This window comes from Salvelinus sp. IW2-2015, linkage group LG1 (assembly GCF_002910315.2).
Source record: "Salvelinus sp. IW2-2015 linkage group LG1, ASM291031v2, whole genome shotgun sequence".
Lineage (NCBI taxonomy): Eukaryota > Metazoa > Chordata > Actinopteri > Salmoniformes > Salmonidae > Salvelinus > Salvelinus sp. IW2-2015.
In genome coordinates, this window is record NC_036838.1 from 25324429 (window position 1) to 25347610 (window position 23182).

Genomic DNA, 23182 nt, shown 5'->3' on the forward strand with positions numbered 1-23182 from the left:
TGAATGAGAAAAGACCCTTTGTGTTTCCAGAGCTGCTCAAAGTGGCTTCACATACAGTGTCTTGAACAGATTATGGGCAAGTTACAAGACAAATAACAAGAGGTCCTACTGTGTCAAGGAGTTAGACTAACATAAACATCTTATAGGACTGCATTGGGTTTCATGAGTGTTCAACAGGGGTATCGCTCCATGTCACGAGGAAGGTATGAGGACTTTAGAGAGATTGAGAAAGAGATTGATGGACATTTAAAGCAGTTAGAGTGAGAGATGGAGAGTGAGGATGATAATGAGAGGGGAAAAGAGTGAGTCAGAAAATGAAAGAGCAAGTCAGAAGAACAAGTTAGAGAGAGAGAGGGTGGGGGAGGGAGAAAGAAAGAGAGAAAGAGGAGGGGTTTTAAGACTGCCTCTCAATGAGGTACCAGTGAGGATAGGCGGTCACTCACACACACCACCACCCACACTCGCTCAGTCAGTCATTGAAGACAGAGATGGCTAAGCAAAGTTGACCATTGGACCCTAGACTTCTTGTAAGTCAACATCCGGACGTTGATCATTCCCTCATTCGGATTGTCACTCCTTTCCTTCTCTTTGCTCTTCATCATTATGCACATCAAGTGGGAAATAATCTCATCTTCACCAAAGACAGGAACTCTGCTCCAATGACTCTAAAAGTGGACTCTACTCTGTTCTACTTGCCTAGGTCAGCCAGATGAACACACACAAACCAGCCCACAAAGCCAAGGTAGGTCCCCTACTCTGGAACCTGGGCATTTTGAGGTACTGGTATCACTCCAAAATGTTTTGTTAACGGTAATAACTGATGGGCCTACTATAACAATTGTATTTTATTAAGCCATTGACGCATGTGTGAATTTGACAAGACAGTTATTTAATTGTATTAATCTGAGTAATTTACTGCAGTAGCCCAGGCAATGCACAGAGTGGTTACTGTTACTGTGAAGTATTTAGTCTGTAACGTGATACCCAGATGTCTAGCCAGTAGATTTTAGGGAAGTGACAATAAATAGCATTTTTTCTTCATGTAATGAGCCCGGGACACGTCACAGGTTTATGAAACAACTTCTGTGGCGCAGCTAGAACACACAGTACCACACTCAAAACATCTAAGAGGACATAAGTGTCTTTTAAAATGTAAATTCTTGACTCACTAACTCAGCTCTTCTTGTTGGTTCTTTGAGCTGCTAGTTTGTGTAACTATTTTAACGCTAGAAAGTCATACGTTTAGTTGTTTTATAGATGAACACGTGGGGCCGTACTGAGGGGGGGGGGAGTAAAATCACAGTTGGGGTGCCCGGTTTAAGGACATAGTAGATAACAAGTTGTAGCGTCCCTAAACACTGCTCCACTATCCAGAACTCAAGATGTCATTGTATATGGGTCATTTTGCAACTACGGGCACTTTTGGCATGTCATATTTAAAATAAAAGTATTTTTTAAGAAACATTCTATCTAAATAAATACTTTCCTCATTTTACCAGGAGCCATAACCTGGTATTGGCTGTGACCATTATATTCAACAATAGATGGAATTTACTTCTGCAAATGTTATTACCATCACATCACAAAACCATCATAAAATCACAAACAACATGTGGTTTGGGATTATTTGGTTTACCTGTCAATAGGATTTGTCACGGCCACATTTAGAAATAATTTTTTTAATTCCTTAATTGCATAAATATGGCTGTTTGCTGCCTGTGTTTGTATACCTGCACGGCAGCTACACTACCATAAACAATGCAATTACCTGTCGAAATGGTTATGGACTTACTCATTTTTAAGTTGATCTGTTGAGAACAAGTGCTTTACACTTGATGAAGAGAGGAGTGTGATATTTAATGTGTACATATATTTTTTTATTCAGAAGTATTTGTAGATTGTGGTGGTAAAGACCGTGTGGCAATAACGACAGGATAATGTTGTTAAAAATAACTTTGTGGAAATGGGTATTTACAATATGATCGATTGTTATAAAAACAGTAAAAGTTAATGCGATGAGCAATGTTGAGCAGGGGTTTACCCATTTGATACAAAAGTTATACAAAAAGTCARTCTTTTCTGATGGCAATAACCTGGAAATTGTCATTACCGACCCTATTTGTGGGGGTAATGACAGTGTTTTAATGACAATTTGCACATTTTTGGGATTTAACTACCAGGTTTACTTTGTTAATATGATCAGCTTCCATTTGATAAACTCCAACCACAATAGAATGAGATGTATCCTTCCAAATAGAGGACGATCTAGATGACTTACAACCYTTTGACACGTTCCAAGTTACTTTACTTGGAGGTGGATATATAATATAATATATTATATGTCATATCCTTGTTCTTCACTGTCACTTCCCAGTTCTTGTGTGACTTGATATGTACAATTTTGAAAAAGCAGAGCGTGATGGTAATGATTCAATACTGTGGGACAAATTCGGAAAAACGGTATTTCGTGGAATATGATAGATTTAGTGCTTATGCACCTTGAACATTAACTTTTACAAAAAAATCATGTTTAAATACATTGAAGAAGTTCAAAAGTCATGTTCTGGGCCAAGTGCCTTGTCAATGCAAAACAGTAAAATGTATGGTTATGTTAGGGTCCACTTGTAGAATAATAGTGAAGACATCAAAACTATGAAGTAACACATGGAATCATGTATAACCAACAAGTCAACCTTTGCCTTGATGACAGCTTTGCACACCCTTGGCATTCTCTCAACCAGCTTCACCTGGAACGCTTTTCTAACAGTCTTGAAGGAGTTCAAACATATGCTGAGCACTTGTTGGCTGCTTTTCCTTCACTCTGCGGTCCAACTCATCCCAAACCATCTGAATTGGGTGGAGGTCGGGTGATTGTGGAGGCCAGGTCATCTGATGCAGCACTCCATCACTCTCCTTCTTGGTCAAATAGCCCTTACACAGCCTGGTGGTGTGTTGGGTCATTGTCCTTTTGAAAAAAATTATAGTCCCAATAAGCACAAACCAGATGGGATTGTGTAATGCTGCAGAATGCTGTGGTAGCCTTGCTGGTAAAGTGTGCCTTGAATTCTAAATAAATCAGTGTCCCAGCAAAGCACTACACCATCACACCTCCTCCTCCATGCTTCACGGTGGGAACCACACATGCGGAGATCATTCGTTCACCTATTCTGCATCTCACAAAGACACTGCGGTTGGAACCAGATTTACACCTGTCAAATGTCCATTGCTCCTGTTTCTTTATCCCAAGCAAGTCTCTTCTTGTTACTGGTGTCCTTTAGTAGTGATTTCTTTGCAGCAAAATCGACCATGAAGGCCTGTATCATGCAGTCTCCTCTGAACAGTTGATGTTGATACAGTATGTGTCTGTTACTTGAACTCTGATGCATTTATTTGGGCTTCAATTTCTGAGGCTGGTAACTCTAATGAACTTATCCTCTGCAGCAGAGGTAACTCTGGGTCTTCCTTTCCTGTAGCAGTCCTCATGAGAGCCAGTTTCATCATAGTGCTTGATGGGTTTTGTGACTGCACTTTTAAAGTTCTTGAAATTTTCCGGATTGACTGACCTTCATGTCTTAAAGTAATGATGGACTGTCATTTCTCTTTGCTTATTTGAACTGTTCTTGCCATAACATGGACTTGTTATTATACCAAATGGGGCTTTCTTCTTTATACCACCCCTACCTTGATTGTATCAAATGCATTAAGAAGGAAATAAATTCCACAAATTAACTTTTAACAAGGCACACCTGTTAATTGAAATGCATTCCAAGTGACTACCTCATGAAGCTGGTTGAGAGAATGCCAAGATTGTGAAAACCTGTCATCAAGGCAAAGGGTGGCTACTTTGAAGAATCTCAAATATAAAATATACTTTGATTGGTTTACCACTTTTTTGGTTACTACATGATTTTATATGTGTTAATTCATAGTTTTGAGGTTGTCGCGTAGAGTAGTCCAGAAGGCTACACTGAAAAACCTACAAAAACCTTTATCAAATAAAAAGGTAGCGTAGCCGCAAAAGTACTGATACCGGAAGAGAAACAACAGTACTGCCACCAAAATAATACATTATGGGACAGCTATAATCAATGCTGCCCCATCAACAGCTCAATCCAAAATGCTCCCCRCTTGAACTGAAAGAGAGGCTCCTTTTGTAGGGGAAGACCCTCCCATCAGAACATACCAAACACTAATTAATAAAGCAATTACCATAAAAGCCTACATTTTCAACTCAGCTAAACATCATGAATTATATACATTGCACCTTTGCAATTCGTTTCTCATGATACAATATAACACATTTGCAAAATCTCAGCTCTACTGACATGGTGTCTTCCAATACGCCCAATCACATGAATGAGCCATTCGGAACAAGCACTACAAAGCCATCCCGATTGCCCTGGTCCTTATCCCAGCATACCCGGAAGCTACAGAGACGGAGAGAGCGGAACAGAACCAGACAAACAGCACGCTCATCCGTAACATTGATAAGTACAGTAAACGTTGCTTAAATTAAACATGAACGCTTAAACATGAATAACAAACTGTTACTCACAGGAGGTAAGAATAAAGTGTGTAATGTAGGTATTAAGATAGCAAAGTTAACTTGTGTGTCGACGCACTTTGCTAACGGAGCTGATAACGGAGCAGGGAGGGGGTGATGCGTGTGTGAGTTAGTTTACCAAATGCTGCCCGCGGCCAGTGACGGACTTGTCCATCACAGATGTCTTCACTATTATTCTCCAATGTAGAAAATAAAGAAAAACCCTTGAATGAGTAGGTGTGTAAAAACTTTTGACTGGTATTGTATATCAAACTAAATCAAAACCTGGGACACAGAAAAGCCTGTAGTTGTAATATCGCCGATATAGGACCTGCTGAGACTAAAGTTGTCACATTTTAGATGGCTGAAACCAGACAGGAATAAGAGTATTCCAATGGCATGACTACATCTATGGGATGAATCAGAGATTTGCATGAAAAGTTGAAACATTTTCCACAATCTGGTGTCTGTTACTGTGACTGAATATGGGAATTCTGCCTGAATGCTTAAAAAAGCATTTCTCGCTAACATTTTCACAGAGAAGATGACTGATGAGCATTATGATTGACTGAGTAATCTCCTCCTTTATTTTTATTTTTTTTATTTTTTATTTTTTAGGATCCCCATTAGCCAACGCCAATGGAGGCAGCTAGTCTTACTGGGGTCCGACATATAATGAAAAAGACATTACAGACAAGAGACGTTACAATTTACATACATTTAAAACATTAACTTTATGGAGTGTGGTGCCAAAAAAGCAAAGAGTCTCTTTACTACGGACAGACCTCTCCCCATCTTCACAACCATATAATCTATATGTTTTGACAATGACAGTTTACAATCTAATATAACACCAAGTAATTTAGTCTCCTCAACTTCCACACCATTCATTACCAGATTCAGCTAAGGTCTAGAACTTAGGGAATGATTTGTACCAAATGTCATGCTCTTAGTTCTCGAGATGTTCAGGACCAGTTTATTACTGGCCACCCATTCCAAAACAGACTGCAACTCTTTGTCTTCACACTTTTCATGTTTGACAGAGAAACTTCCATTAAAAGAAAACCCTCTGAGTTCTATTAGATAGATTGCTCCACGATATCGCTGAGGTTGAAAAGCCATAACGCATAAGCTGTATCATCAAATGAATTATCTAAGTGAGTCTCAGAAATGGCTAATATATGAATGTTATCTGATGTTAGCAAGTTATTGATTTCATGAACTTTATTTCTAAGGCTACATATGTTAATATGGGATATTTTTAGCCCTTTCCTGGGTAGCTTATCAGAGATATAAGTAATATAAAAAAGAGCAAACAAAGCAAGATAAAAAAATATACATTCAGCAGTTCATTAATCAGTTGGTGTGTGTGCTGTAGAGTTAAAGCTACGAACCTATTGGGCTGGCTCTCTTACCCAATCCAGGCTTTTTGGAGGGAGGATGGACAATGAGCCTGTCATAGCCAATGTAAGCAATGTCCCTAAGCTCTCTGGTCCRTCGAGATAATGTGAGTTCTCAGTCATTGTTATGATGGATTCACATACAGAACTGGTGTCCTCTCTCAATGACTTACAGATTGCTGTCCTCTTGCCGATCTCCCGTTTAAACTCATCGAGCTGACCCTGGGTAGAACTGTTCTTCAGTTCCTGGACCTCTCTGGTCAGGTCATCCATTATTTGATTAGTTGACTCCACCACCACACTTGAAGCTATTTTCTTGTTGTTGTAACAACTGTTTGTAGAACTATTTTATTTGTTTAAAAGGTCCTTCACCGGTGATAGAGAGACACCACTGTTCTCAACAGTACACCTGCCGGCTTTGGTTTTTGTCATTGTAGCAACGTAGGTTACGCTGTTAATTACTCGTCACAGTTACAGACAGATCAGGTCACAGGGAAGATTAAAAATAACAACAAACAGCAGGGGTCTAGACCGCCACAAGCTCASAACAWTTAACGGTCCRAGACACAATGGCTAACTACGTCGSGGACTGCGTTCAAGCCCGTTAGCTTGATAGGCAGCTAGTTAGCAGCTCCTTAGACCCGGCCTTGGTCGGCAGGATCAAGGGAAAGATAGCTGTCCCAGCAACTGATGCGAACCGCGTCACGAGATCAAAACTCAAAAGATAGCTAGCTAGTAAAAAAACTTCTTCAAAATACTTTCAAAAATGTCCAAAACATCAAACTGATCTCTCCCTCGTTCCACATTCAACAGGAAGTGACGACAGCGGCTTTGCGTGTCTAAAAGCCTAGCTAAATGCTTTAGACTTACATTTTATAATGGTAATGGGATTATTATACTTTTTTGTCTCTCCCTCTCCTTCTCTCGCTCCCTGCACCATTTGATGGAATTCCCTGGCACTGTGGTATGGAACCTGGCTCAAAATGCCCAGACAGAGTGAATTCTGAAACATGCAACAGTGGTAACCCCAATGGAAGGGTATCATGTTCAGACAGTCACATTTTGTGACGCAACATTTTCCAATTAATCTGTTAGTATCTGGGTACAATTGTAAGGACCAACGCCAGGGATGAGAAGCAGGTACGGGAAGTCAAACATTTGATCAGGAACAGACATAAAACAAGACAGGAACAGCGTCAGCACATGGTTATACAAGGACATAAGACAATCGATGCAGAAGCAGGGAACAGAGTGGTGAACCAGACAGATATAGGGAAGGTAATTTTTATTTATTTATTTTATATTTCACCTTTATTTAACCAGGTAGGCTAGTTGAGAACAAGTTCTCATTTACAACTGCGACCTGGCCAAGAATAAAGCAAAGCAGTTCGACACATACAACAACAGAGTTACACATGGAATAAACAAACATGCAGTCAATAATACAGTAGACAGAGTCTATATACAGTGTGTGCAAATGAGGTAAGATAAGGCAGGTAAGGCAATACATAGGCCATGGTGGCYAAGTACCAATTAAACACTGGAGTGATTGATGTGCAGAAGATGAATGTGCAAGTAGAGATACTGGGGTGCAAAGGAGCAAGATAAATAAATAAATAAATATAGTATGGGGATGAGGTAGTTGGATGGGCTATATACAGATGGCTATGTACTGGTGCAGTGATCTGTGAGCTGCTCTGACAGATGGTGCTTAAAGCTAGTGAGGGAGATCCAGCTTCAGTGATTTTTGCAGTTCGTTCCAGTCATTGGCAGCAGAGAACTGGAAGGAAAGGCAGCCAAAGAGGAATTGGCTTTAGGGGTGACTAGTGAGATATACCTGCTGGAGCGCGTGCTACGGGTGGGTGCCGCTATGGCGACCAGTGAACTTCTATGCCCCGCTATGGCGGGGATTTACCTAGCAGAGACTTGTAGATGACCTGGAGCCAGTGGGTTTGACGACAAGTATGAAGCGAGGGCCAGCCAACGAGAGCGTACAGGTCGCAATGGTAGGTAGTATATGGGGCTTTGGTGACAAAACGGATGGCAAGGTGATAGACGGCATCCAATTTGTTGAGTAGAGTGTTAGAGGCTATTGTGTAAATCACATCGCCAAAGTCGAGGATTGTTAGGATAGTCAGTTTTACAGGGTACGTTTGGCAGCATGAGTGAAGGATGCTTTGTTTTGAAATAGGAAGCTTATTCTAGAGTTAATTTTGGATTGGAGATGTTTAATGTGAGTCTGGAAGGAGAGTTTACYGTCTAACCAGACACCTAGGTATTTATAGTTGTCCACATATTCTAAATCAGAACCGTCCAGAGTAGTGATGCTGGACGGGCGGACAAGTGCGGGCAGCGATCGGTTGAAGAGCATGCATTTAGTTTTACTTGCGTTTAAGAGCAGTTGGAGGCAACAGAAGTAGAGTTGTATGGCATTGAAGCTTGTCTGGAGGTTTGTTAACACAATGTCCAAATGTTTAATAATTTAAAAAAGAATGTTGTGGGGGAGGGGTTGTAGTCACAAACTTGATGTAGTAATTTGTGTGCTATGAATATGGGACAAAATACTTTTTAGTACCTAACATACAGTGAATTTGTCCCAATACTATTGGTCCCTTAAAATGGGGGGACTGTGTATAAAAGGGGTGTAATTTCCAAACAGTTCACCCAATATGGATGAAAATACCCTCAAATTAAAGCTGACAYCCTGCACTTTAACCTCACTGTCCCAAAACATTTGGAGTTCACTGTGTATATATATTAAATTAAATTGAGATTTGTGTCACTGATCTACACACAATACCCCATAATGTCAAAGTAGAATTATGATTTTAGACATTTTTACAAATTAAATAAACATGAAAAGCTGAAATGTCTTGAGTCAGTAAGAATTCAAACTTTTTATTATGGCAAGCCTAAATAAGTTCAGGAGTGAAAATGTGCGTAACAAGTCACATAATAAGTTGCATGGTCTCTCTCTGTGTGCAATTAATGTTTAACATGATTTTTAAATGACTACCCCATTTCTATACCCCAGATATACAATTATCTGTAAGGTCCTTCAGTCYAGCAGTGAATTTCAAGCACAGATTCAAACACCAGGGTGTTTTTCCAATGGTTTGCAAAGAAGGGCACCTATTGGTAGATGGGTAAAAAAACTGACATTGAGTATATCTTTGGGTCAATACACCCATTCACTACAAAGATACATGCGTCCTTCCTAACTCAGTTACTGGAGAGGAAGGAAACCGCTCAGGGATTTCACCATGAGGCCAATGGTGATTTTAAAATGGTTACAGAAGATTAATGGCTGTGATAGGAGATAACTGAGGATGGATCAGCAACATTATAGTTACTCCACAATACTAACCTAAATTACAGAGTGAGAGGAAGGAAGCCTATACGGAATAAAAATATTCCAAAATATGCATCCTGTTCGCAATAAGGCACTAAAGTAAAACTGCAAATAATGTTGCAAGGAAATTAACTACATGTCTTGAATACAATGCGTTATGTTTGGGGCAAATCCAACACAACACATCACTGAGTACCACTCTTCATATTTTCAAGCATGGTGGTGGCTYCATRATGTTYTGGGTATGTTTGTCATCAGCTAGGACTAGGGAGTTGTTTAAGATTTTTTTTTTAAATGGAAGAGAGCTAAGCACAGGCAAAATCCTAGAAAACCTTGTTCAGTCTGCTTTCCAACAGACACTGGGAGATAAATTCACCTTTCAGCAGAACAATAGCCTAAAACACAAGGCCAAATATACACTGGAGTTACTTACCAAGACGACATTGAATGTTCCTGAGTGGCCTAGTTACAGTTTTCACTTAAATAGGCTTAAAAMTCTATTGCAAAACATTAAAATGGCTGTCTAGCAATGATCATCAACCAACTTGACAGAGCTTGAAGAATAAAAAATCTATAAAATGTGTGTAAATATTGTACAATCCAGATGTGCAAAGCTCTTAGAGACTTACCCAGAAAGACTCACAGCTGTCATCGCTGCCAAAGGTGATTCAAACGCGTATTGACTCGGGGGTGTGAATATTTATGGAAATGACATATTTCTCTATTTTAAAAGCTCTTAGAGACTTACCCAGAAAGACTCACAGCTGTCATCGCTGCCAAAGGTGATTCAAACGCGTATTGACTCAAGGGGTGTGAATATTTATGCAAATGACATATTTCTCTATTTTAATACATTTGCTAAAATTTCAAAAGACATGTTTTCCCTTTGTCATTATGCGGTATGGGTGAGAGAAAAACATGTTGTCAATCAATGTTGCATTCGATCTATTGGAACCATTTTTCAAAATGTGGAATAAGTCAAGGGGTATGAGTACTTTCTGAAGGCACAAACTATACAGACTGAGTAACATTTAAACTAACTATCTACTAACCGTAGCTCTAACCCTAACCTTAACCCTTATCCTAACCCTTACTATAAACCTAACCTTAGCAAGCTGTTGCTTATCAATAGATAGTTTGTTGATGGTATGACCATCTCTAGAGCATTTACAGATGAAGCATTTGGACTATCCAAATAAAGTGTGACTGTCGCCCCTCTCTCACATTCCACTTTAGTTTAGTAGGTATCCACTTTAGAAGTGAGCAGTGCAAGAGAATAATTTACCGGTCTTAATTGCAAGTCGAGGGCAGAGGTAATTTCCTCACAAACAATCCTTTAGATAGTAGTGGCCAACTCTTTCTGTTGTCAGGTGTTGAGTGCTGCCATGMTCCCAGAGGTGAATTGTGAACAGACAGGATATGCCTGATGCTGGAGCGAAATAGACCTGCTATTGATCCTTGCAATACAGTGAACATCCCACACCATATTAAGATGTTACATGTTGACAATTATTTTAAAATAAGTCTAATTCATAGTTATTTTGCAAAGGAAAGCTACGAGAAACCTACACGTGTCACGTTCCTGACCTGTTTTCTGTTGTTTTGTATGTGTGTGATGGTCAGGGCGTGAGTTTTGGGTGGGCATTCTATGTTGTGTGTTTCTATGTTGGTTTAGGGTTGCCTGGTATGGCTCTTAATTAGAGGCAGGTGTTTTGCGTTCCTCTAATTAAGAGTCATATTTAGGTAGGTTGTTTCACTGTGTTCGTTGTGGGTGGTTGTTACCTGTCTCTGTGTTTGTGTTCTGCACCAGATAGGTCTGTATCGGTTTTGCACGTTTGTTATTTTGTAAGTTGTTTGTAGTGTTCACTTGTTCTTATAATTAAACATGTTGAGCACTGGCTACGCTGCATTTTGGTCTACTCACTCACCGAAAGAGAGCCGTTACAACACGTTTCAATGCATGCCACCGGAACCATAAGTAACAAACACTTATGGTAAACTATTAGGAATCAAATTCCACCTTATATCATTGCAAAACATACTTAATCAATTAGATACAATATGCAGTTGTTTGCCTTGAAAGAAAGGAAAGGAAATAAGCACATATATTCCATCTGGACATGATTATGTGGAGAACCATCTCCATAAAGTATGTGAAAGTGCCCACGTTTTCCCTGAAACAGTGCCGAATCCCTGCTGGGAGGACTATTACTGCTCTTACCTTGAAGTACACTCCACCAAGAAAAGGAGCCCCCAGGAACCTTTGCATTTCAATATTATTTTCTGAAAATGTTATTTCAAGTTCGGGTTAGAGTTCCATTTTGAACATTTTAAATAAATATTGTTACTGGTATTTACATGATTATCATTGTTATTGTTAATATGAATGTATTATACATTCATATTTTTATATAATCAATAATATTAATCAATATTTAAATATTATCAATATTATATTGTAACAAAATGGTGACTTGTAACATACACTTACAGATATAGGATCTTAATTTGACGAGTATTGCCGTAGCAAAATAATCCTGCAGCAACAGGATTTCAACGTTTAGTCCATAATGTTGCTGAATTGGTGGTTAGGCTATTAGCTGGACATAAGTAGGCTATATGAAAAGTGCAATACTATTTATATAGCCATGTTAGTACAGGTTTTCAGTGAATTTATATAAATCACAAAGCTAGTCTGTATTTTCAGCGGAGAATAAATTTTTTCGCAGTTACAAAAGTGTGATCAAATTAAGATCCTACACTTGTATGTCAGCTTTTAACAAGGCTGTAGAACTGGTCGTGTTCAATCTTAACCTTTAATGACTTTAAAACAGAACACAAGAAAAATAACTACTCTCACAGGTMGCCAAAAAGAACATTATGAAAGCTACTTCTCCAATCTTCGGACAGAATGCCGCCACTAGAATATATATGGTTTAATATAAATACAATTTATCTACTGATAATAAACTAGGAAAACATTTTTATTCAGTGATAGAAAAACCTGTCATTACAAACTCGATTTGCTTCATTTGGACGGCCAGCTAGAGGTGCTGAAAAGGCACTACGCCTCGCTCAAAGTTGAATTGAGGCACAATTCCCAATCCATACGGCTTGCGGGATAACGCAAAATTGATGGGGAGGGCTAAGGGGAGGTGTTGAGATTGATCCTTAAGACTAGCTACATTTCTTTACTTCAGTGGGGCGGCAGGTAGCATAGTGGTTAGAGCCTTGGACCAGTAACCGGAAAGTTGCTGGATCGAATCCCCGAGCTGACAAGGTAKAAATCTGTCGTTCTGAGCAAGGCCACTGCTCCCTGGGCACTGTGGATGTTGATTAAGGCAGAACCCCCGCACCTCTCTGATTCAGAGGGGTTGGGTTAAATGGGAAGACACATTTCAGTTGAATACATTCAGTTGGACAACTGACTAGGTACCCCCCTTTCCTTGACTTGGTTGCTGAGTCTGTGCCTGTCAGGCAAATACACGAGAAAAAAATACATTTTAAATGCTCCGCACGTGCCAGCAAAAAGGATCCTCCAAGAACCCCTCAACTAACCAAAGGTGCAAATAAGAATCCATTGACTAGCAAAGGTTGCCTGTGCACATGTTATTTGTGTCGGGTCACCTCTGTTTACACCAAGGTAAACCGTAATATTATGAAGTTAAATTTGCTACATCAAGTACTTTGTTTCTCTGTCTGGCCCTCTGTAGAGCCTCAGTTCTGTAATAAAGTGAAAAAACAGTACTACGAGCAATTTTGGGCTGTAAGCATCATGACATTTTGATCTAGTATCTATTGTTAGCAGTTAGCTTTTCCAGATGTTTATAACCAGTGTTCTGCAACAGTATGGAATTGGTAGCAGATTGACTAGCTCTTTCCCAGCTCTCAACATGGCCTTCAAAAGTTTGTCATCAAAAACTCAAAAATGTTCTCAAATAGACAGGCCATAAGATGCTATGTAAGAAAAATAGCATGATTTTATTGAATATCAAATTTGAAAACATTTAAAAAATGTTTCATACCCCTTGTGACTTATATTCACGTAATATGATATTAAGTAAGCAAGTGTGGATGAAAGGCACCATTGTGCCTATAATTTTGGAACTCACTATTGAACATTATTGATCAATATTCCTTTATTTTGCTCTCCTTTCACGGTGAGCAACAACACTTTGAGATGTAGCTCCCTGAGCAGTAGTACTGCAGTAGTGGAAAAAATAAGTTGTTGTTGTAGTGCTATCTAGTAATAGTAGTAGTACTGTAGTAGTTTGTAAAAGTAGAAGTAGTATTACCAGAAGTAGTAGCAGCAGTAATAATGGTAATGTAATAATAATGTTATGTCCATTGTAGGCTAGGCATCTGTGCTTCCTCCTCCTCATGTGCTTCCCTTTGGCGTGGGGTGGCGTCCCTGGTCCATGTCGGCACTCTGTGACAAAGGGTCACCTCCTCAACCTCAATTGCCTGGTGAGGACACCTCATACCACACTAAATCATGCAGTAACATCAACAGACTCTACAAACTAAATATCAACTTGAGATACAGTTCATTAAAATCACTCAAACGGTCATAAGTCATGCCTGAATGTATTGACGTTAAGGTTTCCTCCCAAGTTAGACTTATTTTATTGTTCAACGGTTATTTTTTGGACCTTATGTGACCCACACACATAACTACTGAGAACTATATGTGGCAGACGTGAATTCTGTACGGCTGCATGCCTGCTCCTACTTTCCTCCTGGTGAATCATAACTACCCAATTCTACGCTTCTGTTTTAAATTTCAATGTTTGTATCTTTGTTTGCCACGTAGATTGATAACCAGTTGGAGAATGGCTGGTCAATAACCTACGTGTTCACTGAGCGCCAGAGTTTGGTGAGTATTTCCTACTACACTGCAATTACATATTTCACAACAAAACGAGTTTGATTTGTGCAGATAAAGAATGGTATAGCAAAGATAAACAACATCACAATCAGTCAGTGTCAAGATAGTCCTGCACTTTCAAGATGTGCCAGGCTGGCAAACTGATTGAAACTAATGCTCTCARATCTGTCAAGGAGATTCAAGTTCATTACATCTCTTGCTCCTTTCGGCCTTTACGCAATAGTCTAATTGCATTTAGAAGACAAATTTAATCCCATGAAAGAGCCCTTGGTTGTTAATAACCTGGAAGGGAAATGGCTTGAAGATACCTAGAAACTGTGTTACAGGAGGTAAATAGAGAGCGAGAGAGCTGTGTGGCAGCACGGAGTCGGGATGCCTTCCCTCATTTTAACTTGCTGGTTAACAGTTTAAAAGTTTAACAGTTTAGCTTGCCCAAGTTTATGGTTTATGGGTTAACAAGGTTTCTGACAAATGGAGGTGTCACGGTTGTAGTAAGAACGGGACCAAGGCGCAGCAGATATTGAGTTCCACATATTTATTCCAAAGTGAAACATAAGCCTAAACAATAAATCAAATTAACGAACAACGGAACGTGACAGCGTGGTGCACATGCACAAACACAAAATAATATCCTACAAACACAGGTGGGAAAAATAGCTGCTTACTAAATATGATCCCCAATTTGAGACAACGATTACCAACTGCCTCTAATTGGGAATCATACAAAACACCAACATAGAAAATATAAACTGGAACACAACATAGAAATTATAAACTAGAATACCCCCTAGTCACGCTCTGACCTACTACACAATAGAGAAACAAGGGCTCTCTATGGTCAGGGCGTGACAGGAGGTCTGATTAAAGGTTTTCTCACCTGGGGAGAGGATCAATCACTTCAGTGTGGGCAAGTGATGTACCTTACAGACAGACCATATACTACCATATATATTGTGTCCCCTGGGGTGGGGAACATGCAGGGGAGGTCTTTAGGGGGATCTCAGGGGGTTAGGAAGTGTTTAGACTGAGAGGAAAGCATGTAAGACATATTTAGGAAGGTGTGGTTAAGTGTTGTATCTGACAGACAGGCCATAATAGTATCATGAGAAACTGTTGGTATGTTGGTAAAAAAAAAAAAATCCCAGGGGGTAGATTAGCTGTAATATTGCAGATAGATTGTAGCTTCCATCAATGTAATTGTCTGCATCACTTCCAATCCCCATATATTTTTTTGCAAATACAGTATATACACTACCGTTCAAAAGTTTGGGGTCACTTTGAAATGTCCTTGTTTTTGAAAGAAAAGCTACTTTTTTGTCCATTAAAATAACATAAAATTGATCAGAAATACAGTGTAGACATAGGAAATGTCTATTGTAGCTGGAAACGGCAGATTTTTTATGGAATATCTACATAGGCCTACAGAGGCCCATTATCAGCAACAGTCACTCCTGTGTATATATATACATACAAATACATATACAAATATATATATATATATATATATATATACAAATACATACAAATACATACATATACTAATTGGAGTAAACTAGTGAACAAGGCCTCTAATTCCAGCTTATACATACTGTATACATGTTATGGACACAGTCTATTTTACAATAGTTCTATTTTGTTTGTTTTTACCCTAAAGTGTAACATTGGGATGCAAACTCAAAATGTAATACATTTCAACTCTATGGGCTCTATTTTAACAAGCCTTATGCAATGGTAAAGCTAAGCACAGGTGGTAGCGATATAGGTTCTAGGGTGTGTGAGAAATATTTTAGCTATTTTTACCATCTCAATTATCAGAGCACTTGCTGGCGTTGCTGCGGAATGGCTGGGTTTGATGATGTAGTCGTGGATTTGTCGAGGCCTGGCCAATCAGAATGTGCTCCATGGCAAAATATGTGGTTGATTCATGTTGTGTATTTCCGGACTTTTATGCATTGCCTTGGAATAAACCCCAATTTCAACGTTAGTCCATTGTAGTTTGTTAAATGCCTTACAGAAACAAAATAACAAATTGTAGACCTATCTTTGCTAAATATTATAATAATAATATAATAATGTCATTGTCCTGTGAGAGTCCCACGAAGCATCTTCACTGTATTTCTGATCAATTTGATGTTGTTTTAATGGACAAAAAAAGTAGCTTTTCTTTCAAAAACAAGGACATTTCTAAGCGGCCCCACATTTTTGAACGCTAATTAATATATATTACATTTTAGATTAAGGTTGTAACGTAACAGTATGTGGAAAAGGGGAAAGGGTCTGAATACTTTCCGAATGCACTGTATGTGGTTCGGTGACCCTCATGAACCGGCACAAATGTGAAACTTTATTTTTTTGTATTGTTGGGGGGCATTTAGGGGGCAGTATATGTGAAGCTCAGTTGTCTCTGAAGTTATTGGGGAAGGATTGACTGTCAGAAGGACAACGTCTCGCATGACGTTGTCGACCACTGAGAGGGATGGGGGCACACTGAGAGTAGATATTTACACCAGGGGAGTCAACAGGGACTTGTCTTTCACACCAGAATATATATATTTAATCATTGGAATATGCTCAACTCTTGCCTCTTTTTCAGTTATCAAAAAGGTATTGCAGTGTATAACCCTAACACCAATTGAGTGAGGTGGCAAGCCGTTTCAAAGAGGGGAATTTCCCACTTTTTTCTTCAGATGCTTGTCTACAGGGATGAAATGAGGCACATATGTTGAAACCAGGTGTTTGAGCCTTTTTCAGCCCTTTTTGGAAGACTTCAAAATTCTATCTAAGTAAGGTTATTCATCCATATATACACTAAGGCATCAATTAAAAGTTAATGTTGCATTTTAAGAAACTACAAACTTATGGTAGCCACAGTCCTTAATCCATTTCAGGGCTAAACTATCTCTAGAATAGTCGCTAGATCTTCCTTGTTGGTCCTGTTAACCAGGTGGATTGCCTCTGGCACAAATGAGGCCATATGCCTATTGGTGGAGCACTTCAGACAGTGCAGGTGGCGTCCAAGGAGCAGTTGGAACTGCGGGTTGAGGACATGGGTGCAGGCCCCCAGGATGTCATACATCTTCCTCCTGGCCTGCTGCTCAAAGGAGGCCAGACTTCTGAGAGGCACCACAGTGATCTTAGAGCAGGTATTCACAATGGCTTGGAGGCGGTCCTTGGAGGGATGTGAACCAGCATTTTAAAGAGAGAAACAGAACACGCTCTTAATGAAAGAACTGTAAAAGGTTTACAATATAGATTTGTGAACACTGAACGATTTCAGTTTCTGAGGAAGTACTGTCTCCGATGGGCGTTTTTGATGATGGRGTCTGTGTTTTGTTCAAACTTCCGGTTATTATCAAAGATGGTACCAAGATATGTATACTGGTGCACAATGTCCACCTCCTCACCATGGATGATCACTGGGTCCATCCTGGGGGGTGTCCTTTCCTGAAGTCAACAACCATTTCCTTCGTCTTGGACACATTCAACTCCTGCAGCGCACTGTCACACAAGAATGAAGTCCTGAAGGGCTGGGCTGTGGTCCTGCTCAGACCCTGAGAGGAGTTAGAGAAGGAATGTGTCATCGGCAAACTTCACAAAATGGCGGTGGGCATGGGCACCCTGACAGTCATTGGTGTAGAAAATAAAAAAAGATGGGCGACAATACACACCTTTGTGGTGAACCTGTGCAAGTGAGTAGGGTGTCTGACATTAACATACACTCTCCGTGGCCTGTCAGTTAAAAAATRCATATTCCATTAGATAAGGTCATGGTCGAGATTGAACTGTGAGTCATGTTTTCTGGCTAGGATGGAAGGCTGCATGGTGTTAAATGCAGATGAAAAGTCCAGAAACAAAGGCCCTCCTGCTCTCCAGATGTCTGTCGATGGTATCCATTAAAAACAGCTTGATGTCGTCCACACCTCTCTTTGTGCGATACACAAACTGCAGGGGATCCAGCAGAGCAGGAAGTGCATTCAATTGGTGTTATAGGGGCTTTTTGAAAGGGTTAAAAAGGCATCATCTTTTCAAAATTTCATATGTGTGGTTTGGCGACCCTCATTAATGTCACATATGTGAAAAGCCGGTGTTTCTGAGGTGTTTTTTTCCTCTTGTTGGAAGACTTCCAAATTCAATCTAGGTAAGGGTATTTATCCTTATGTAGTCTATGAAACTCTTCAAGCCTTTAGGGTTGTATGAATTGAACTTCTCCCAAAAGTATTGTTGGGCATGAATGGGGCAATATACAGTACCAGTCAAAAGTTTGGACACACCTACTCATTCAAGGGTTTTTCTTTATTTTGACTATTTTCAAAATTGTAGAATAATAGGATAGACATCACAACTATGAAAAAACACATATGGAATCATGTAGTTACCAAAAAAGTGAGATTCTTCATAGTAGCCACCCTTTGCCTTGATGACAACTTTTCCCACTCTTGGCATTCTCTCAACCAGCTTCATGAGGTAGTCATGCATTTCAATTAACAGGTGTGCCTTGTTAAAYGTTAATTTGTTGAATTTCTTTCCTTTTTAATGTGTTTTAGCCAATCAGTTGTGACAAGAAAGGGCTATCTTCTGTATGCCACCACTATTTGGTAAAAGAACAGTTCAAATAAGCAAAGAGAAATGACAATTCATAATTACTTTAAGACATGAAGGTCAGTCAATCTGGAACATTTCAAGAACTTTGAAAACTTCTTCAAGTGCAGTCGCAAAAACCATCAAGCYCTATGATGAAACTGGCTCTCATGAGGACCGCCACAGGAAAGGAAGACCCAGAGTTACCTCTGCTGCAGAGGATAAGTTCATTAGAGTTACCAGCCTCAGGCATTTGAGCCCAAATAAATGCTTCACAGAGTTCAAGTAACAGACACATCTCAACATCAACTGTTCAGAGAAGACTGCGTGAATCAGGCCTTCATGATCGAATTGAGGCAAAGAAACCACTACTAAAGGACACCAATAATAAAAAGAGACTTGCTCGGGCCAAGAAACACAAGCAATGGACATTAGATCGGTAGAAATCTATCCTTTGATCTGATGAGTCCAAATGTGAGATATTTGGTTCCAACCGCCTTGTCTTTGCGAGACGTAAAGTAGGTGAACGGATGATATCAACATGTGTGGTTCCCACCGTGAAGCATGGAGGAGAAGGTGTGATGTTCTAGGAGTGCTTTGCTGGTGACACTGTCTGTGATTCATTTAGAATTCAAGGCACACTTAACCAGAATGGCTACCACAGCATTCTGCAGCGATACGTCATCCCATCTGGTTTGTGCTTAGGGGCTATTGTTTGTTTTTCAACAAAACAATGACACAACACACCTCCAGACTGTGTAAGGGCTATTTGACCAAGAAGGAGAGTGATGGAGTGCCACATCAGATAACCTGGTTTACACAATAACCTGACCTCAACCCAATTGAGATGGTTTGGTATGAGATGGACCGCAGAGTGAAGGAAAAGCAGCCAACAAGCGCTCAGCATATGTGGGAACTCCTTCAAGACTTGGAAATATAAAATATATTTTGATTTGTTTAAGACTGTTTTGCTTACTACATGATTCCATGTGTTATTTCATAGTTTTGATGTCTTCACTATTATTCTACAATGTAGAAAATAGTAAAAATAAAGAAAAACTCTTGAATGAGTAGGTGTCTCCAAACACTGGTACTGTATGTGAAGATCAGCTGTCTCTGAAGTTCTCGGAGTCAAGATTTTGACTGTCAGTAGGATTGCATCTCGCAATGGGTTGATTGACTACCGAGAGGGATGGGGGGCAAACAGAGTTGATTTTACACCAGCGGGGTTTTACACCAACAGGGACTTACTTGTCTTTCACACTAGAATATTTTTTTAAACATTGCAATTTGCTCATCWCTTGCCTGTTTTTCAGTTGTGACAAAGGTCTTGCAGTGTATACACCCAACACCCATTGGGTAGGGTGGCAAGACATTTCAAGGGGGGAACTTCACACTTTTTTCTTCAGATTCTTGTCTGCAGGGCTGAAAAGAGGCACATACAGTATGTTGAAACCAGGAGTTTCTGAGCCTTTTTTTGCCCTTTTTGGGAAGACTTCCAAATTCAATCTAGGTAAGGGTATGTATCCATATGTAGTCTATAAACCCTTCAAGCCATTGGGGGGATTTCTCTGGGGAATTTTCACTCAAACGTGTCTGTGGAGATGCATATGTGAGTCTCAGGCCAATCAGACCATGGATATAAGAAGGCTTGCCCCTGGACACTTGTAACTTCAGTGGGTGGCTGGGCGTGGCACTGCCAACATCAAACTTGATGTTGGGCCAATCGCAGCATCAATATATTACAAATGGCCTTAGGACCTTATAACGTATATAAACAAGATAGGCGTGGCCACCCCATCATCATACTTAAGGTTAAAACAGGATATCCCCTTTGAAAATGGACAACTGCAGTGCATTCGGAAAGTATTCAGACACCTTGACTTTTTCCACATTTTGTTACGTTACTGCCTCATTCTAAAATTGATTAAATAAATTGTTTGGCCACCCACCCAAACTGAGCAATCGGGGGAGAAGGGCATTGGTCAGGGATGTGACCAAGAACCCGATGGTCACTCTGACAGAGATCCAGAGTTCCTCTGTGGAGATTGGAGAACCTTCCAGAAGGACAACCATCTCTGAAGCACTCCACCAAATCAGGCATTTATGGTAGAATGGTAGAGTGGCCAGACGGAAGCCACTCCTTAGTAAAAGGCACATGACTGCTCGCTTAGAGTTTGCCAAAATGCACCTAAAGGACTCTGACCATGAGAAACAAGATTATCCGGTCTGATGAAACCAAGATTGAACTCTTTGGCTTGATTGCCAAGTGCCATCCCTACGGTGAAGCATGGTGGTGGCAGCTTCATGATGTGGTGATTTTTTTTMCAGCGTCAGGGACTGGGAGACTAATCAGGATCGAGGGAAAGATGAATGAAGCAAAGTACATAGAGATCCTTTATGAAAACCTGCTCTAGAGCGCTCAGGACCTCAGACTGGGGGTGAAGGTTCACTTTCCAACAGGACATCGACCCTAACTACACAGCCAAGACAACGCAGGAGTGGCTTTGGGACAAGTCTCTGAATGTCCTTGAGTAGCCCAGCCAGAGCCCGAACTTGAACCCAATCGAACATTTCTGGAGAGACCTGAAAATAGCTGTGCAGCAACGCTTCCCATCCAACCTGACAGAGCTTGAAAGGATCTGCAGAGAAGAATGGGAGAAACTCCCCAAATGCAGGTGTACCAATCTTATAGTGTCATGCCCAAGAAGACTCAAGGCTGTAATCGCTGCCAAAGATGCTTCAAGAAAGCGCAGAGTAAAGGGTCTGAACACTTTAAAAAATGTAATACATTTGCAAAAATGTCTAAAAATCTGTTTTTGCTTTGACATTATAGGGTATTGTGTGTAGATTGATGAGGGAAAATAAAGATTTAATCAGTTTTAGAATAAGGCTGTAACATAACAAAATGTGTAAAAAGTCAAGGGGTCTGAATACTTTCCAAATACACTGTATATTGTCGGTCCAAGACTACAAATACATTAAGTACACGCCTGGATGTGACATCCAAAAGCCCATTTTGCCAGCCATTTCCACATCTATATAATGTAAAAAAATAAATTAAAGCCCTAACCCCGGTCTGCTTTTGGAAAGGAGATTCAAGGCTCAATACAAACCAGTGTTTAAAAAATGCAGTGACGATAGGTTTCTTTTTCCTTTGAAACACAGAGTGAAGTCTGTTACATCAAAGCAGCATTTCCACAAATCCTGGAGCTTCTGAACACACACTTCAAGTATGTCAGGAAATCGGACAACGGGCGTTATGTCAAACTCCTGAAAAGGGTCATATATGACCTCTACTCCCAAAACTGCATACCTGAAATTAATGAGGAGATTGAGGTGAGTGCTACTTACTTATGAGCTTTGCTACTCTAGTCCAGGAACAGTCTCTTCCAAAGGTGTTTTGGATTGTGCCAAGGTGCATCATGCAAAATGCATCATCATGATGAGGTGGCAAGTGACACTTTGCGTCTTGAAAACTTGGCTGCTGACAGGCGAAGCGAGAGGGTTTACTCCACCTAAAATCTGTCCAAGAAAATAAAACCACGAATTGAGGCATTCTTGTATGGAGGTCAATGAGTTTTGAATTTGGTCAACAACAAAATGTAATGGTTAGGCTGCAACGAATGCACTGATATAAGTGGACGCAAGTGTCATTTCGGCAACTTAAAAAAAAGACTACTTTATATAGGAGTTGGGCCTGTTTTTCACACGCTCATCTGCCCTCTCGCTGGATAGAATGGGCCCACCTAATCTCGCCTCCGTCCGCCTGCCGTCAATGTATTTCCATTAGAGTGGTCACCCGACTATCTTGTCAATATAATGGATAATCTTTGCTGCTCACATGCAAAACATTTGGTACTGTATCAACAGTACACCAAAGGAAAAACTACCAAAATATAATTTGGGGGTTGATTTTTCCTTTAAGAGAACCCCTTGTCCAACATCCTCACTGTGAAGTTTGGGCAAGCTAAATGTGAATGTCTTATCCATGATCAAACATTAAATTAACCCCCATACAAAATAAATAACTTGATCCAATCAGAGAGATTGATTGAAAATATTCTTAGTTGATTTCCTGCAATCAAACAAAATATTTTGAAATAGTTTTACTTTTTGCAAAGTAATTTGTTTTAGAGATCTTTACAAAACCCTTTCAAACTCTTTTAAATACTCTAAGAGTATTTAAATACTCTAAGACTTAAGCCAAGATTGCCGAAAGCCAATGCAGTAGCTTTGAAAACAGACACTTTCATTTTGTGAGAATACTGTATATAAGTATCTACAATGGCCTGCTCCTCTTGCAACTCCCTTCACTGAGATCTGAGTTTTCATCATTAGAAACATTCATTAAGCATGATGTGTTATTCAATAAGTGCCATTAAAAACCACTTGAAAGTGTTTCAGGAGGTTTTGAATTG

General features: G+C 39.9%; 1 protein-coding gene across 2 annotated transcripts in view; it reads left to right on the forward strand.

Annotated features, from left to right (window-relative positions):
* Window positions 1-461: 461 nt before the first annotated feature.
* LOC111963545 (uncharacterized) overlaps window positions 462-23182 on the forward strand; it is a 44399-nt gene continuing 21678 nt past the window's right edge. Inside the window, exons 1-4 of one of the 2 annotated variants that reach the window (XM_023987063.2) lie at window positions 462-742; window positions 13649-13762; window positions 14109-14171; window positions 21930-22100. In XM_023987063.2, coding sequence (XP_023842831.1) covers window positions 710-742; window positions 13649-13762; window positions 14109-14171; window positions 21930-22100 — 381 coding nt within the window. In that variant the 5' untranslated portion in view covers window positions 462-709. The remainder of the gene's footprint in view (window positions 743-13648; window positions 13763-14108; window positions 14172-21929; window positions 22101-23182) is intronic. The other variant, XM_023987071.2, reaches the window with a different exon arrangement.